Source organism: Oryx dammah, unplaced genomic scaffold (genome assembly GCF_014754425.2).
Source record: "Oryx dammah isolate SB20612 unplaced genomic scaffold, SCBI_Odam_1.1 HiC_scaffold_10, whole genome shotgun sequence".
NCBI classification, from domain to species: Eukaryota; Metazoa; Chordata; class Mammalia; order Artiodactyla; family Bovidae; genus Oryx; species Oryx dammah.
This window is the reverse complement of record NW_024070194.1, coordinates 23472670-23491303: the sequence shown is the minus strand read 5'-3', so window position 1 is coordinate 23491303 and position 18634 is coordinate 23472670. Positions and strand designations below refer to the sequence as shown.

General features: G+C 37.5%; 1 protein-coding gene across 2 annotated transcripts in view; it reads right to left on the bottom strand.

The window, feature by feature from the left end:
• Nucleotides 1-1144: 1144 nt before the first annotated feature.
• RAD21L1 (RAD21 cohesin complex component like 1) overlaps nt 1145-18634 on the bottom strand; it is a 35808-nt gene continuing 18318 nt past the window's right edge. Inside the window, exons 10-13 of one of the 2 annotated variants that reach the window (XM_040247649.1) lie at nt 18115-18239; nt 13316-13411; nt 9182-9259; nt 1145-1507 (exon numbers count right to left, since the gene is read on the bottom strand). In XM_040247649.1, coding sequence (XP_040103583.1) covers nt 1319-1507; nt 9182-9259; nt 13316-13411; nt 18115-18239 — 488 coding nt within the window. In that variant the 3' untranslated portion in view covers nt 1145-1318. The remainder of the gene's footprint in view (nt 1508-9181; nt 9260-13315; nt 13412-18114; nt 18240-18634) is intronic. The other variant, XM_040247650.1, reaches the window with a different exon arrangement.

Sequence of the window (18634 nt, the reverse complement as noted above, 5' to 3'; positions counted from 1 at the left end):
GGGGGTAAATGGATACATAAACTGTGGTATATCCCGACAACAGACTACTACTTAACCATATATAGGATTGAAGCCCTGATACATGCTATAATTTGTACTAATCTCAAAGATAGAATGCAAGAAGTCAGTCTGAAAAAAGGTTACTTACTATATAATTCCATTTGTATGACATTCTTAAAAAGTAAAACTATAGTCATGTAGAAGAGTAGTTTCCAGGAGTTAGAATGGGGGAAGGGTGTGACTACAAAGGGTTAGTAGAAGGCATTTTTTTGGTACCCTGGTTCTAATGGTGCTCATAGGAATCTATACCTGTAAAATTCATTAACTGTGTACTAAAATAAAAAAGTCAATCTTTCGTGTGTTAATTAAAAATCAAAGGAAATTTTTTAAAAGGCAATTTTGACATCTAAAACTTATAGTTAATACATTCACAGGGGCCATTTAGAATTTAGTCTGTAGCATAATTCCAGATACAATCGTATGGAGCTCACAGAGCATTACATGAAAATCTCTTAACTCAAACTTCAACTAAGAAAGAAAACCTTTGGTTTTAATGTCAAAAATGCTCAATATACACCATATAAAGAACATTTATTTTAGTTATCTTTACTTGAATTATAGCTGAAAACAACATGTTGAATAAGCATCCATTAATTTTTTCTAATGTTAGTTTTGCTGATACATAAATGATAGCCATAATAATCATTAATAGTAAATAAACAGGTTGCATGAACTATAATTAGACTAAAGCCATATTATATTAGACTCATATAACTTGAGACTAAGAAAAATTTTATAACTCTTTGATTAAGATATTAGATTAAAAGCCAGGGCATTATATCAAACCAGGAGTGATATGCATTATAATCAAATAAATTATTGTTGTGGAGAAATAAGAAAGTGTTAATTATTAATTACTAATATTTATTAATAATTAATAATATTAAGTTATAAAATTTAAGTAAATAATCCACCTTATAAAAATCCTTGAATACACAAAGTATTTTAAAAATGTATCCTAAATGCAACATTCAAGTCAAGGAAATGGTAAATGATATGCATTCAAGTCAACTAAGTTAAAAATATTGCTTAGCTACAATTATTTCTGGAAGCATATAGGTTTCTAATTATGCCTATGATTATTCTGAACTTACAAAGAGGAAATATGGGCTCAACCTGTCTATCTATGAAATATGAGCTCAACCTATCTATGAAATGGATCAGACCTTCAGCTGCTTCCAGACGGCTTCTGCATTAAACTGAACAATCTATACAGAAATTCCAATGATGACATAAATCTGCATGTTCTGGATTTCCTTCACATTTTATGGAACATTGGTCCCACTGTAGCTATAATATCTGCATAGGGAGCACTCTGGCTCAGCTCAATAGCCTGATGTTTTTTTAGGATAAGAAAGCTATAAAATTTGGCAGCAGTTTGTTTTCGGTCACTATATCTGCAGAGCTTCATCAGACTAAAGTACTGCATTCCCATCTTGTTGGATTCCTGGGAAAACAATTATAAAAGAGGAAAGGGAAATAAGATCATTAGAAACAAAGCAGGCTGTGGATGTATAATGAACAATAAATATTGGTATTTTTGATAAGTGACTGAAATTCTTAAATGGAGAAATGCAAATGATTCATTAGGAAACAACAAAAAAAAATAGGTCATTGAGCACAGCTTGGTTCATTGAGAAAATACACGCAAAAGAACTCTAAAGTGTTATACAAATTTCAGTGTGTTATACAAATGTTAGGTCTATTGATGTTAACATAAATGGCTCCTGGGAAAAGTGCAATTAATTGAGACTTGCAGGCAGAAAAAAGTCCACAGGACCTTGGCAATCTTCAAAAACAATGATTATCAGCCTGTCAGGCTTGTTTTATAGGTGCCGCAGGGTGGAGTTAACTAAACAACTCTAGTGGTAAATGTAATGGCAGGGGAATATGACTAAATAAATATCTCCCAGTTTCTTTGCACAGATTAAAAAGACATTGGTTCACTATAGGACACCTGTGAATCTAGTTGAAAAACTGACATACAATAAAGTATTTAATTAGACTGCACTTGGAATCAGATTTCTAGAGAAGGAGTATTGTGTTTTAGTTAGAAATACTATGGTGAATACTGGCCAGTATCCCGGTGAATATTATACTAGTTTGGTAGTTGTGAAGCATTTTTTTAAAAAGACCATATATAAGGGTCTTTTTTTTTTTTTTGCCAGTCCATAACACTTGACTGATGGCTCAGATGGTAAAGAATCTGCCTGTAATGCATGAGACACAGATTCAGTCCCTGGCTCTGGAAGATCCCCTGGGGAAGGGAATGACTACCCACTCCAGTATTCTTGCCTGGCAAATTTAATGGAGAGATGAGCCTGGTGGGTTACAGTCCATGGGGTCACAAAGAGTCGGACACAACTGAGCAACCAACACTAACTTTTAACAAATTGACAAGTTAAATATTTTATCATACTTTAATCTCAACCAAAGAAGTAGCATAGCACAGTGTCAGCAACCTTTGAGATGGCACGCCAAGCCTTCATTTATTCCCTCTCTTGAGGAGACAAGATGTGGTTTGGGTGGTTTTCCCCAGGGAGAGAGCAGAGACAGCCTCGTAAATTTCAAGAACTCTTTTGAAAAACACCCTGAGAGGATTATTCTGTTTCCTCCAGGAGCTCCTCTAAAATGAAGGTAAAGAAATAAAGGAAGAAGAGAAATACAAAGTGGAAGAATTATCAGATTTAGAGAAAGCTGAAACCTAAACGCCAGCAGAGAGGAGAATCAGCAAAAGGCAAGACAATTTGAGATACAGAAACTAGACCCTGCTTATGGAAAGCATTTTAGGAACTTATTTGGAGAACAAGAATTTCTGAGGAATGTAGTAACCTCTAGACTGAGATTAGTGAACTGCAACGTCCAGTGGATTTTCAGCCTCTAGCCAGCCCTGCTCACTTTTGACTGGCTAGACCCTATGACTCAAATTGGCATGTGCCAATTCCTTAATCAATCTTGTTCCTTCTATTTCTCATGACTAATAGAGATTTTACACAATTCAGTGGTTTTTGTATACCAATCAAAAAACTCACTTTAAACAACTCTAGTTTGTTTAAAGTCTGAAGTCAGGAGAGATTCTGTCAGCAACCAAAGACCTCTCAGTTCAGTCCCTAATGGGTTTTTCCTCCAACTGCAACCCAAAGCTTCATATCTGTCTTCCTCTCCCTATAGAGTTTACTATATCCTATAGTGTCTACTATATCACACTCCCTAAAGTGTCTACTATATCACATTGTTAAAGCCATTCATCAATTTATCTTTGCATTTCAAAAATCTGGACATAAGGCCAGCATATATTTATGCTCAGTATTTAATGGTGAAATTTGAGTGTAAGTACAATAAAACATGAAAAATGTGGAAAAAAGGAGCATTTCCAGCAGAGAAAACCTCCCTATGAGAACGTGCCTCTTGCAAAGGATCTCCTTGATCCTTCTCCAAAAGAGGAGAAGAGGAAACATGAGAAGAAGCATGTGGTCCAGAGCCCAATTCCTACTCTATGGATGTGAAATGCCCAGGATACTATAAAATCACCACCGGCTCTAGCCATGCACAAACACTAGTAGTTTTGTGTGTCAGCTGCTCCTTGTTGTGGCCACCCTACAGAAATAAAAGCAAGGCTTACTGAAGGATGCTGCTTCAGACAGAAGCAGCACCAAAGAATCCAAAATCAAGATGAATGGGAAACCATCCCAACAAACACATTTGAACAAAACAGAAACAAAACCCCTAAATGAAAGAAAACCTAGGAAAAGATCAGTAATTATAGGCAGCAGTATGTCACAGGCTGGAAATGAAGTGTGAAGTTAAAAACATGAGAATTCCTTAAAAGGCTACTTGGAAACAATTAGACCCTCAGGTTTACTCCACTACCTCACAGAACCAGGAGACCATTAGTCCCTAACCCTAGCAGGAGGCAGAAAGTTGTCTTTCTGGAGATACCAACCATGAGGTTTTAGACTTGGGATAGGAGGCACTGTGGATAGTGGAAGAGAAGTGTTACAAACTGGGGCGGGGGGCGGGGGGCTGGGGCTGGGGCGGGGGCGGGGGCGGGGAGGGGGGCGGGGAGCAGTCAAGGGAAATTCTGATGTCTAAACAGTGAGACTGCCAGCTTTTCCCTTACTCCCTTTTGGTTCCTTAACCATGGACGTCATGCTTATATCTTCTAGACAGTATATATGAACATGCAAAAATATACCATTCCAAGGAAAAAAATTCTATAGATAATGACATCTGTGTGCGTATGTATTGGCGGGGGTGGGGACACTCAAAATTATCTCGCTATGAAGACAACAAGTCTATAAGCCCCACCCATGCTTATATAACCTCCAATCAGCTTTTTGGTGTCTCATTCATAAATAAAAAACAAAGATCTATTAAACACTTGGATAAAATTTCTAATATCCAAGAGAATCACTAAGGAAACAGACAATGAGGACAGTAGGAGAAAGCTATAACCTCTGAAAATTAAGAGAAGATACCATCCACAAAAAATGATTAGGATGCTATTGAGAGAAAACAGGTCAGTGGTTGCTGGGGGCTGGGGGAGGGGGACCAGTGGGGCAGATGAGACAAGGGATTATCAAGAGACACAAGGAACCTTCTGGAGATTGATATGTTCACTATCTTGACTGTGGTGAGAGTTTCCATAAATATTTCAAAATTTATCTAACTATATATTTTCAAATAGGTATGGTTTATTGTTATGTTAATCATACTTCAATAACACTATTAAATATAAATAAATGGATTGTGAAAGTCACTCAATAGTATCCAACTCTTTGTGACCCCATGGACTATACAGTCCATGGAGTTCTCGAAGCTAGAATATTAGAGTGGGTAGCTGTTCAGATGCTATAAAATAAAATAATTAAAAAATAAAATTATTAATAATAAAATTATTAATAAAACAAAATAATTAATAATGAGAAAAACTCCTGGAAAACAAAAAAAATTCAATAAAAATGAGGATAAAGCTGAAGAAATCTTGTAGAGCAATAAAGAACTATGGACAGACGTTCATGACATTGTACAGGGGTCAAGGATCAAGACCATCCCCAAAGAAAGAAATGCAAAAAGGCAAAATGGTTTTCTGAGGAGGCCTTACAAATAGCTGTGAAAAGAAGAGAAGTGAAAGGCAAAGGAGAAAAGGAAGTATACACCCATTTGAATGCAGAGTTCCAAAGAACAGCAAGGAGAGATAAGAAAGCTTCCTCAGTAATCAATAGAGGAAATAGAGGAAAACAATAGAATGGGAAAGACTAGAGATCTCTTCAAGAAAATTAGAGACACCAGGGGAACATTTCATGCAAAGATGGGCTCAATAATGGACAGAAATGGTACAGAAGCAGAAGATATTAAGAAGAGGTGGCAAGAATACACAGAAAAACTATACAAAAAAGATCTTCACGACCTAGATAATCACAATGGTATGATCACTCACCTAGAGCCAGACATCCTTGAATGCAAAGTTAAGTGGGTCTTAGGAATCATCACTACGAGCAAAGCTAGTGGAGGTGATGGAATTCCGGTTGAGCTATTTCAAATCCTAAAAGATGATGCTGTGAAAGTGCTGCATTCAATACACCAGCAAAGTTGGAAAACTCAGCAGTGGCCACAGGACTGGAAAAGGTCAGTTTTCATTCCAATTCCAAAGAAAGGCAATGCCAAAGAATGCTTAAACTACTGCACAATTGCACTCATCTCACATGCTAGCAAAGTAATGCTCGAAATTCTCCAAGCCAGGCTTCAACAGTATGTGAACCGTGAACTTCCAGATGTTCAAGCTGGATTTAGAAAAGGCAGAGGAACCAGAGATCAAATTGTCAACATCTGCTGGATCATCGAAAAAGCAAGAGAGGTCCAGAAAAACATCTACTTCTGCTTTACTGGCTATGCCTTGACTGTGTGGATCACAATAAACTGTGAAAAATTCTTCAAGAGATGGGAATACCAGACTACCTGCCCTGCCTCCTGAGAAATCTGTATGCCGGTCAGGAAGCAACAGTTAGAACTGAACATGGAACAACAGACTGGTTCCAAATCAGGAAAAGAGTATGTCAAGGCTGTATATTGTCACTCTGCTTATTTAATTTATATGCAGAGTACATCATGAGAAAGCACCATGGATGAAGCACAAGCTGGAATCAAGATTTCTGGGAGAAATATCAATAACCTCAGATATGCAGATGACTCCACCCTTATGGCAGAAAGCAAAGAAGAACTCAAGAGCCTCTTGATGAAAGTGAAAGCGGAGAGAGAAAAAGTTGGCTTAAAGCTCAACATTCAGAAAACTAAGATCATGGCATCTGGTCCCATCACTTCATGGCAAATAGATGGGGAAACAATGAAAGACTTTATTTTCTTGGTCTCCAAAATCACTGCAATGGTGATTGCAGCCATGAAATTAAAAGACGCTTGCTCCTTGGAAGAAAAGTTATGACCAACCTAGACGTCATATTAAAAGGCAGAGACATTACTTTGCCAATAAAGGTCCGTCTAATCAAAGCTATGCATGGTTTTTCCAGTAGTCATGTATGGATGTGAGAGTTATACTATAAACAAAGCTGAGCACTGAGGAACTGATGCTTTTGAACTGTGTTGTTGGAGAAGACTCTTGAGAGTCCCTTGGACTGCAAGGAGATCCAACCAGTCAATCCTAAAGGAAATCAGTCCTGAATATTCATTGGAAGGAGTGATGTTGAAGCTGAAACTCCAATACTTTGGCCACCTGATATGAAGAACTGACTCATTGGAAAAGACCCTGATGCTGGGAAAGATTGAGGGCAGGAGAAGGGGACAACAGAGGATGAGATGGTTGAATAGCATCACCAACTCAATGGACATGAGTTTGAGTAAACTCTGGGAGTTTGTGATGGACAGGGAAGCCTGGCATGCTGCAGTCCTTGGGGTCGCAAACAGTCGGACACAACTGAGCAACTAAACTGACTGAAAAGAAGAATAAAAAGACAAAACCAAGATAGAGGAAAAAAGATTTTTTAAAAAGTAAAGGTGCAATTCAGAATATCCAATGTCTGACCCATAGGCAGTCCAACAAGGAGGAAATTCAAGAAATAAAAAAATAATCCAATTCAAGGACGTGAACTCTCAGAATAAAGAATCTACTACATGCTTAGAACAATAAATGAAAACGACCTATACCAAAGCACATCATAATGAAATTTCAAGGTTCTAGGGATAAAGGAAAGATCTAAAAGCTTCCAGAGAGAAAATAAAGATCACCTACAAAGGACCACCAACCAAGCAGCATCTGACTTTTCCTTAACAACACAGATGCCTAGAAAAGTTACAAAGCCTTCAATATCTGAGAGGTATTATTTTCAAACTATGTTCAGATATATCCAATAAAGTTTATGGTAAAATAAAGACATTTTCAGACTTGTATGTAGGGTCTCTATCACCTATGCACTCTTTATTTCAAGAAATTATGAGAGCATGTTGACCATCAAAAAAAAAAAAATCAAGATAAAGATCAAAGCACCAAGAAACAGAGGAACATAAGAAAGAGACAAAGGAATTCCCATGTGATGGTAAAAGAATGTCCCAAGACAAAAACTGTGGAGTAACTAGTCCAAATTGGAACAAGAGTAGGATGAACTCTGGGAAGGATATCTTCAAAAGAAAAAAGGAGCTGATGAATCAACTGATGTAGCTGATCATACTAAAAGCTGTTTTATTTTATTATCAGAGAGTTTAGAAAAAGAATTAAGGATGGGTATATAAACACTAAGCAAATGGGGAAAATGAGGTCATGATTAACTAAAAAAAAAACTATAAAGTTGACAAGAAATGTGATTATGCTATGAAGGTTCAATTTAAAGTAATTTTTACATAGTGGTGGCAATTGATGGTTGTCCCTTAATATCTATTCTCTTCTTCCACAGCAATAGAATTATTAGCTGGGTCCATGGTTACCAGATAAGGACTACATTTCCCAGCTAGATGTAGTGAAATTATTAACTGAAATTAATGTGAAATTAAATGTGAAATGTGATGCATATAATTTCTAGGATGTACCCTTAAAGGAAACTTTGCTGCTGACTGGAATGCAGACATGGTGGATAGTTAGCCATTTGGGATCCTGAGAACAAAGAAAATGAGATAAAGGGCACCTGGCCGCTGACAACTTTGTGAGCATAGTTGCATTACCAGTTAGTACTTTATCTGAGAGAGAAATGAACTTATTTCTTTTTAAGCCACTGACATTTTGGTTCTGTGACAATCAAACCTGCATCATGATTACAGTTATAACACTATAATGGCTGAATACTGTGCTTAAGATAGACTGGGGTTGGGGAGATATAACTAAGTTAAATTTTCATTTTCTGTTGAAAGAAGTCAACAGATAAAATGTAAAGCTGAAATATTAGGAAAGAGGAGTAAGAACTTGTAATTAAAAGTATAGATATAAATCTAAAAGAAATAGTTCAGTTTCCTCTGGAAAGCAGAACTTAGGGATAAGGAAGGGATAGGACAAAAGACTTCAGTGCTTCCCTTTCAGCCTTACAGCATAGTACTACTGAACTTTCAAAATTATATGCATGGATGGGGCTTCCCTAATGGTTCAGTGGTAAAGAATTCGCCTGCAGTGGTTTGATTCTTGGATCAAGAAGATTCCCTGGAGGTGGAAATGGCAACCTACTCCAATATTCTTACCTGGAAAAAAATCCCATGGACAGAGGAGCCTGGCAGGCTACAGTCTATGGGGTTGCAAAGAGTCGGACATGACTGGGTGACTAAGCATGAATTATTTTGATAAAACTATGTTAAAATTTGAAATTATCTGTTTTGTTCTTAAATTGTTATAAATTTAATTACATATTGAGAATTAGTTGACAGCCTGCTACACACAAGAATGAGACATAGCATAGATGTCTAGGGACATGTATATGGGTAAGAATTGATTACAGCACATGGGCACCAAAAACAAACTCATACTTAGCCCTGTATACAGCTTACAATAAATTTCACTATAGAGTAATTTGGCCTCAACAAGAACACAGTGAAAATGGTTTCATTTTTATTAATATCTAGAGGATTGAACTTAACTTTTTATTTATTTTTAAAACTAAAAACAGTGTTGATAAACCCTACCAAGTCTTACCTGCAAACTATGTAACATCTGAAGTATTCTTGAATTCCATCTTTCTGCCTCAATATTTTGTTCATTCCCCCATAACTCCTGTTTGAATAATTGATAAAATATTTCCTTTAATCAAAATTTATTGACTGTTTACTATCTGCCAGCCATAGTGTAGAAAGAAACACAAGACACACAACCGTAACATGGGGTCCTGCCAAATAAGGAGATTATCATCTGCAGTTGAGAGAATAAGACTAACAAAAAGATACAGCTCAGTTTTTATAGGCTGATATCTATGCTCCCAGGCTATCTTCTGACAAGGGGCTCCAGAGTAGGAGATTGTGCATCTGTATTGGTGATGCATCCCAGGCATTGTGCCCTTACTTTTAAAGGTAAAGATGACCACTTTTGGCTAGGACTGTCCCAGCTCTGGTCAATCTGAACTCAGATGACAGGAGTAAACATAAAGCTAGAGAATAAATGCATTATAAAGATCTTTATTTGAATTTATCTGGTGATATAAAGGTTCTAACAATAACTGATGTTTAGTGAGTTGTGTCCAGTTGGGTTAGGAACCTTTCAAATTTCAAGGGTTCCTTGTCCAAAAAAAGATCAACACACTGTCTTTCATGTTATGTGAATAGATCCAACTTTTCAATCTTCTTTTCAGTTTTTAGTCACTTGCAGAAACACCATAATATTTAAAAATTGTAAACTTGAAATCCCTTCACAGGAACTCACTCTAAGTCTCCTTACCAACTAACAACTTATAAACTGAGAACAGAACTGAGCATAGGAAAGGTGCTGATAAGTCTAATTTTAAAAAGTCTAATTAAAAAAGGTGCTGATAAGTCTACAAAGGGTTTGGGGTGGGGGTGGGCAAGTGGCACGGATCTGACCTATTAATACTTCATAATTTTTCCTATGTTATCTTTGTTATCATGCAACCTAACAGCTTCTGTGTTACCCTTATCACACCTCCACTGTTTGTCAAGCTTTCACGTATACTTCTGGAGCCCAGACACTTCCTAACAGTGCTTTCAATTTCATCGACTCCAAGATGACTTCAGAAAGCTTCAGAATATTCTACATGATATTGTAAATCATCTAAGGCTAAAGGGACTGCCAAGTCCCCATTCCTGCCAGCTGCACTGGCTTCCTGGTTCTGCCTTACAGCATCCTTTTGTACATTCCAAAGACACTGATCTGAAAATATGGTCAATATTATTCTGAAGAGTTTTCTAAATTCTTCTAGGTAAAATTTATGTTTATTCCTTACTAGTTGATTGTGGGATAAATTAGTTCACCCAATTACTAATGTTTTATTTTATTGTTAAATACACAAAAGCTATTTTTCAAATGTGAAAAGTAATGGCCCAACTCCTTGTTACAGATCCATGAGATTGCAGCTTCACCTATATTGTACAACTCAACTAACCAGGAAAAGCCTCAGAAAAAATAGTCTGTGCACTTTGCTGAAGCCTGTCTACTTGATCTATCTGGATACCCTACAGCTGAGCCCATTGTGTGGAAAGCCTAGGTGATTATTAAAACAGTTGAACTTGTGCTGTGTTGTGGTTTTCTTGTATGTGAAAATAACCTGTGTCTAGAAGCAAAGAAGAACTGTACAAAAACAAACAAACAACAACAACAACAAAACAGAAGAACCGTACAAAAAAAGATCTTCAAGACCCAGATAATCACGATGCTGTGATCACTCACCTAGAGCCAGACATCCTAGAATGTGAAGTCAAGTGGGCCTTAGAAAGCAACACTACGAACAAAGCTAGTGGAGCTGATGGAATTTCAGTTGAGCTATTTCAGATCCTGAAAGATGATGCTGTGAAAGTGATGCACTCAATATGCCAGCAAATTTGGAAAACTCAGCAGTGGCCACAGGACTGGAAAAGGTCAGTTTTCATTCCAATCCCAAAGAATGCTCAAACTACCATACAATTGTGCTCATCTCACACGCTAGTAAAGTAATGCTCAAAATTTTCCAAGCCAGGCTTCAGCAATACGTGAACTGTGAAATTCCAGATGTTCAAGCTTGTTTTAGAAAAGGCAGAGGAACCAGAGATCAAACTGCCAACATTTGCTGGATCATCAAAAAAGCAAGAGAGTTCCAGAAAAGCATCTATTTCTGCTTTATTGACTGTGCCAAACCTTTGACTGTGTAGATCATAATAAACTGTGGAAAATTCTGAAAGAGATGGGAATACCAGACTATTTGACCTGTCTCTTGAGAAACCTGTATGCAGGTCAGGACACAAAAGTTAAAACTGGACATGGAACAACAGACTGGTTCCAAATAGGAAAAGGAGTGCGTCAAGGCTGCATATTGTCACCCTGCTTATTTAACTTATATGCAGAGTACATCATGAGAAACTCTGGGCTGGAAGAAGCACAAGCTGGAATCAAGATTTCTGGGAGAAATATCAATAACCTCAGATATGCAGATGACACCACCCTTATGGCAGAAAGTGAAGAGGAACTAAAAAGCCTCTTGATGAAAGTGAAGGAGGAGAGTGAAAAAGTTGGCTTAAAGGTCAACATTCAGAAAACTAAGATCATGGGATCTGGTCCCATCACTTCATGGCAAATAGATGGGGAAACAGTGGAAACAGTGTCAGACTTTATTTTTGGGGCTCCAAAATCACTGCAGATGGTGACTGCAGCCATGAAATTGAAAGACGCTTACTCCTTGGAAGGAAAGTGATGACCACCCTAGACAGCATATTTAAAAGCAGAGACATTACTTTGCCAACAAAGGTCTGTCTAGCCAAGGCTATGGTTTTTCCAGTAGTCATGTATGGATGTGAGAGTTGGACTGTGAAGACAGCTGAGCACTGAAGAATTGATACTTTTGAACTGTGGTGCTGGAGAAGACTCTTGACAGTCCCTTGGACTGCAAGAAGATCCAACCAGTCCATCCTAAAGGAGATCAGTCCTGGGTGTTCACTGGAAGGACTGATGTTGAAGTTGAAACTCCAATACTTTGGCCACCTCATGCGAAGAGTTGACTCATTAGAAAAGACCCTAATGCTGGGAAGGATTAGGGGCAGGAGGAGAAGGGGATGACAGAGAATGAGATGGCTGGATGGCATCACTGACTGGATGTACATGGGTTTGGGTAGACTCCAGGTGTTGGTGATGGACAGGGAGGCCTGGCGTGATGTGATTCACGGGGTCGCAAAGAGTCGGACACGACTGAGTGACTGAACTGAACTGAACTGAGAAGCAAAGAGAAAGGTGAAAGTGACTCATCTGTCTTCTGGCTCAGCTGTTTGGACGTTTCAGGTAAAATTTTCAGGTATTTATTCTGTCCTAGATTATCCAGAGAATTCAGTCATATGAAAAAAAAACAATTTAATAGTCTTGGAACTCATTATACAGATAACTTATCTAAAAACAAACTAATACTAGGCATTACTAGGTGCTTTGATATTATTTACTAAGAAACTTTTTGTCAAAATTTATTACAATCTTAAAAATGCCTTCAGCACTGTGGGACAGGGATTATAGAAAGGTGACAGTAATCTCTGTGGAGTCAGGTGAGTCAGATATTAGCTCAGGCTTTGCTATTGACTTGTGGTCCTCTGTGCAGACCATTCCCTTTGAACCTTGTATTCCTTTAACCAAAGTTTATGCTTTAACCTTCAATTTCATTCTTATTTTATTTCCACAAACGATGAACCAATAAGAAATACAGTCAGGAATGGGAAATGGTCAGTAAAGACCATTCCCTTTTTCTGATGTCTAGAAGTCAGAACATTTTTTCATTTGAAAAATAAAATTTCAAATGTCTAAAGGCATACCCCATGATATAGCTCTGTTTCTTTAGAGATGTTTTAATAACTTTAAAAAATGACTATCAACATTTTAACCAGGACTACATTTGATAAGCATAAAAATCTCATATCTTTAAAAACATTACTTGAAATTTCAAAATAAATCAAAGAAAGAATAGAAGATCAAAGCAGTTCTACATATGCTCTGTCAAGCTAATCATACACATCTTTGTTAAGATCACAAATTTAAACGGTAATTTTAGAAAGTAACATGACAGCTAAAAATAATTTTAAGGTAAATAAGGTGTTAACTATTTAGGAACAAAGTTTTAAAGAACATTCTCAAGACTATACATCTATTTACCAATTCCATTGGACAGTTTTCAATTTCCTGTGCCAAGAAGGCATTCGTTAAAGATGATTCCTCAGCAGCTGAAGACACCATTTCAACAATATCCTGCTAAGCAAATTAGGGAAATATAGGTAAGTCATCACAGTAGTAGTAGTCATCACAGGAACAATCTCATTTTGTTAAATGATTTAATCACATGGATGGTCATTTCTAAAACTAATTTAAAATACTATCTGCATTCTCAAAATATCATTTCTGAAATATCCCAGACTTAAATATTCCTGTTTGCTTTTTGCCTCTCACACATGAAGAACTTGCATGTTCTGCCCTCATTGCTTTTTTCCTTCTATATCTTATTCCTATATTCTATATTATATTTTACATTCTTATTCCTCCATTATCTTTTCCCCTCCTATTTCTGTCACTATGACAGACCTCATATCAAAAATCTCTGCTGCTGTGCATCTGAGACCATTTCTTTTGAAGCAGTCTGTCTTTGCCCTAGTCCCCTACCTTTATTTTCATGCCAGAACCAGGGGGCAGAGGAAGAACTGTAAGCAGAGGGAATGAGAATGGGACAAGTGATATTAATATCCCTTCCTAGGGCTATGACAGGATTCTTATCACTGCTGCTGGAGCTGCCAATGGCAAGAGAAAAGAGAAACTGTGTCCACTGGAAGGGAAGTGGAAGAAGAGAAATTCCCCATTCCCATTTTTCCTTTCTCATCACTATAGAAGCTGCTGGCCCCCTTTTCATCTTCAACCTGTCTTCAAGCTTCATTCCCCAACTGGGATCTATGATTGTGACTAAGTTAGAAGCTTCTTACAATAGAGCTTACTTGACGTTTCGCTTTAGCTTTAAAAAATTTGCATGAGTATAATGGGTTGCATTTGATTCTCTAATATACATGCTTGAGAAGCCCTATCATGTTTTCCATTTTAATTTCTGTGAATAATCCACATTTTAGACAGCTTCAATTATGCAGTTAATTTACACAAAAATTGTTTGAATTTTTGAAAGATTTGAAAATGAATAATCAGAATCAACAGTTTTCTGTGTTCAAATTAACTGTGATCCCATTCCTGACTATATTTCTTTTCTGTTCACCATTTCTGAAAGTAGAATAAGAATGGAATTGAAGGTTAAAGCATAAATTCAGGTAAAGGAAGAAAGAATATTCAAACTGAATTTTCAAATTATTTATTAATTTTCAAATTATTTTGAAATCTCAATGGACATGAGTTTGAGCAATCTCTGGGAGTTGGTGATGGATAGGGAAGCCTGGCGTGCTGCAGTCCGTGGGGTCGCAGAGTCGGACATGACTTAGCAACTGAACTGAACTGAACTAGAAGGAGCAAAAGGTTCAAAAGAACTAGTGCAACAATCTCTTTCTTTCCCTCCAAGCACCAAAATTGGAAAAAACCAATTTTGTTAATCTGTTAAAAAATTAATAAACTAAACAAGCTTGCCTAATCATAATTTTCAGTACATGCATTCTAAGAAATGTCCAAGCCCAAATAAGGAAAACAGTAGTACTCACAACCCCGGATCTCAATACCTAGTATATGATCAGATATTTAGTAAAACATATTCTGTTTTAATACACTGTGAAATTGTCTTTCTTTCCAAGGGCATTCAGTTTCAACATGGATTGGCTCTGAATTCCCTGAGTGGTTATCAAAATACAGTGATGATGGAACAAACCAGAAATGTACTGGTTTATTTTTATCTAGTGTGATATTATATTTCATTTGTACAGTCAGTAAAGTGACATTTTGTAAAAAGGAAAAAAAATTCTTTATTGTCAAATTCAGACTTAAATTGAAGAGAGTAGGGAAAACCACTAGACCATTCAGGTATGACCTAAATCAAATCCCTTACGATTATACAGTGGAAGTGACAAAGAGACTCAAGGGATTAGATCTGATAGACAGACTGCCTGAAGAACTATGGACAGAGGTTTGTGACATTGTACAGGAGTCAGGGATCAAGACCACTCCCAAGAAAAAGAAATGCAAAAAGGCAAAATGGTTGTCTGAGGAGGCCTTACAAATAGCTGTGAAAAGAAGAGAGGTGAAAGGTAAAGGAGAAAAGGAAAGATACACCCATCTAAATGCAGAGTTCCAAAGAATAGCAAGGAGAGATAAGAAAGCCTTCCTCAGTGATCAATGCAAAGAAATAGAGGAAAACAATAGAATGGGAAAGACTAGAGGTCTCTTCCAGAAAATTAGAGACACCAAGGGAACATTTCATGCAAAGATGGGCACAATAAAGGACAGAAATGGTATGGACCTAACAGAAGAAGATATTAAGAAGAGGTGGCAAGAATACACAGAAGAACTATACAAAAAAGATGTTCATGACCAAGATAATCACAATGGTGTGATCACTCACCTAGGGCCAGACACCCTGGAATGCAAAGTCAACTGGGTCTTAGGAAGCATCACTAAGAACAAAGCTAGTGGAGGTGATGGAATTCCAGTTGAGCTATTTCAAATTCTAAAAGAAGATACTGTAAAAGTGTTGCACTCAATATGCCAGGAAATTTGGAAAACTCAGCAGTGGCCACAGGACTGGAAAAAGGTCGGTTTTCATTCCAATCCCAAAGAAAGGCAATGCTAAAGAATATTCAAACTACCACGCAATTGCACTCATCTCACACGCTAGCAAAGTAATGCTCAAAATTCTCCAAGCCAGGCCTCAACAGTATGTGAACTGAGAACTTCCAGGTGGTAAAGCTGGATTTAGAAGAGACAGAGGAACCAGATATCAAATTGCCAACATCCGTCGGATCATCGAAAAAGCAGGAAAATATCAGAAAAACATCTACTTCTGCTTTATTGACTATGCCAAAGCCTTTGACTGTGTAGATCACAACAAACTGTGGAAAATTCTTCAAGAGATGGGAATACCAGACCATCTTACCTGCTTCCTGAAAAATCTGTATGCAAGTCAAGAAGCAACAGTTAGAACTGGACATGGAACAGCAGACTGGTTCCAAACTTGGAAAGGTGTATATCAAGGCTGTATATTGTCACTCTGCTTATTTAACTTCTATGCATCATGTGAAATGCTGGGCTGGATGAAGCACAAGCGGGAATCAAGATTGCTGGGAGAAATATCAATAACCTCAGATATGCAGATGACTCCACCCTTATGGCAGAAAGCAAAGACCTAAAGAGACTCTTGAGGAAAGTGAAAGAGGAGAGTGAAAAAGCTCGCTTAAAACTCAGTACTCAGAAATGAAGATCATGACATCTGGTCCCATCACTTCATGGCAAATAGATGGGGAAACAATGGAAACAGTGACAGACTTTATTTTCTTGGGCTCCAAAATCACTGCCTATGGTGGCTGCAGCCATGAAATTAAAAGACGCTTGCCCCTTGGAAGAAAAGCTATGACCAACCTAGACATCATATTAACAAGCAGAGATATTACTTTGCCAACAAAGGTCTGTCTTTGTTGTTAAAGCTATGGTTTTTCCAGTAGTCATGTATAGATGTGAGAGTTGGACTATAAAGAAAGCTGAGCACTGAAAAATTGATGCTTTTTAACTGTGGTGTTGGAAAAAACTCTTGAGGGTCCCTTGGACTGCAAGGAGATCCAACTAGTCAATCCTAAAGGAAATCAGTCCTGAATATTTATTGGAAGGACTGATGCTGAAGCTGAAACTCCAATACTTTGGCCACCTGATGTGAAGAACTGACTCACTGGAAAAGACCCTGATGCTTGGAAAGATTGAAGGCTGGAGGAGAAGGGGACGACAGAGGATGACAGGGTTGGATGGCATCACCAACTCAATGGACATGAGTTTGAGCAAACTCTGGGAGTTGGTGATGGACAGGGAAGCCTGGCATGCTGCAGTCCATGGGGTGGCAAAGAGTCGGACATGACTGAGTGACTGAACTGAACTGAAAGTGACATTGGGAAAATACTGGAAAGCACATTGTTTAAAACTATATTTTTAATAACTATGTTTTTCAAATAGAAATTAAATAATTTTATTGGTGATGGATCTTTAGATATTCTTTCAGATTCAAGACTGGGCTTCCCTGGTAGCTCAGCTGGTTAAGAATCCACCTGCAATGCAGGAGATCCCAGTTCGATTCTTGGGTCAGGAAGATCCCATGAAGAAGAGATAGACTATCCATTCCAGTCTTCTTGGGCTTCCCTGATGGCTCAGCTGGTAAAGAAGCTGCCTGCAGTGTGGGAGATCTGGGTTTGATCCCTGGGTTGGGAAGATCCCCTGGAGAAGAGAATGGCTACCCACTCTAGTATTCTGACCTGCAGAATTCCATGGACTATATAGTCGATGGGGTCTCAAAGAGTTGGACATGAATGAGTGACTTTCACTTTCACTTCAGATTCAAGACCATCAGGTGGATCTAACACGTATTATTCAAGGAGGTAGGAGGGTGAATTTATGAATAGAAGGAAAACATGGGCATATTTCTTTGTAATAGGTGTATTGTCTAGAGTTTTTAAGGATTCCTTGATATATTGAATGTGAGGCCTCAGCATATGACCAGGTTCAGGTATAATAATTTATTCAGTGTACCATGCAAAATTCTATTTCAGTATGAAACTACTTATCTTGTGATTTACTATAATATCTTAAACTTCTAGAAAAACTGTTTTGGATGGAAATTACATATTACCCTGTAGTATTGCTGCATACTTAGGAAGATATAGAATAACATAAAATGCAATATAAATTATAAATGTAAGAAGATATACCAGAGTCTCAATTTTCTTTCACTATATATGTCAGGAAGATAATATTTTTATGATTCTCTTTGATTAGCTTACATCAGAGTTAACGTTTTTATTGGTATCCTCATGAGAACTACATTTTGATCCATCAGTCACTTCCTTCCAAGTTTTAGGTTGACTTAATTCTTGCAGGAAATTTGGCTCTTCCATCACAGAGGTCTCTGAATTGTTAAGGAAGTAAAAAAGATTTCACCAAAGTATCTTTCAAACTTAAAACAGGAATATGGCTTTTACAAAAGAAAAGTTTTGACAGACAACTTAGAATCCACGAATTTAAGGATGCACAAGCTTTCTTGTAGCACCCCAAGTCTCACATATTTATTTTCCCTTTCCCCTCATCTGCCTCTTTATCACCTCTACTGCCATGTTCCACCAACTATCTCCTCCACGCTCGCTCCCACGCATTCAACTCGCAAGACCACATGGATAGTTCAAGCCCATCTTGGTATATTGTTCAGCAGATTTTAATGCCTCCAGGAAGCAGGAGTTCACTCACCATAATAATCAGTTGGTTTTATTATTCCTTTATAATAGTCACAATAATAATTATTAATAT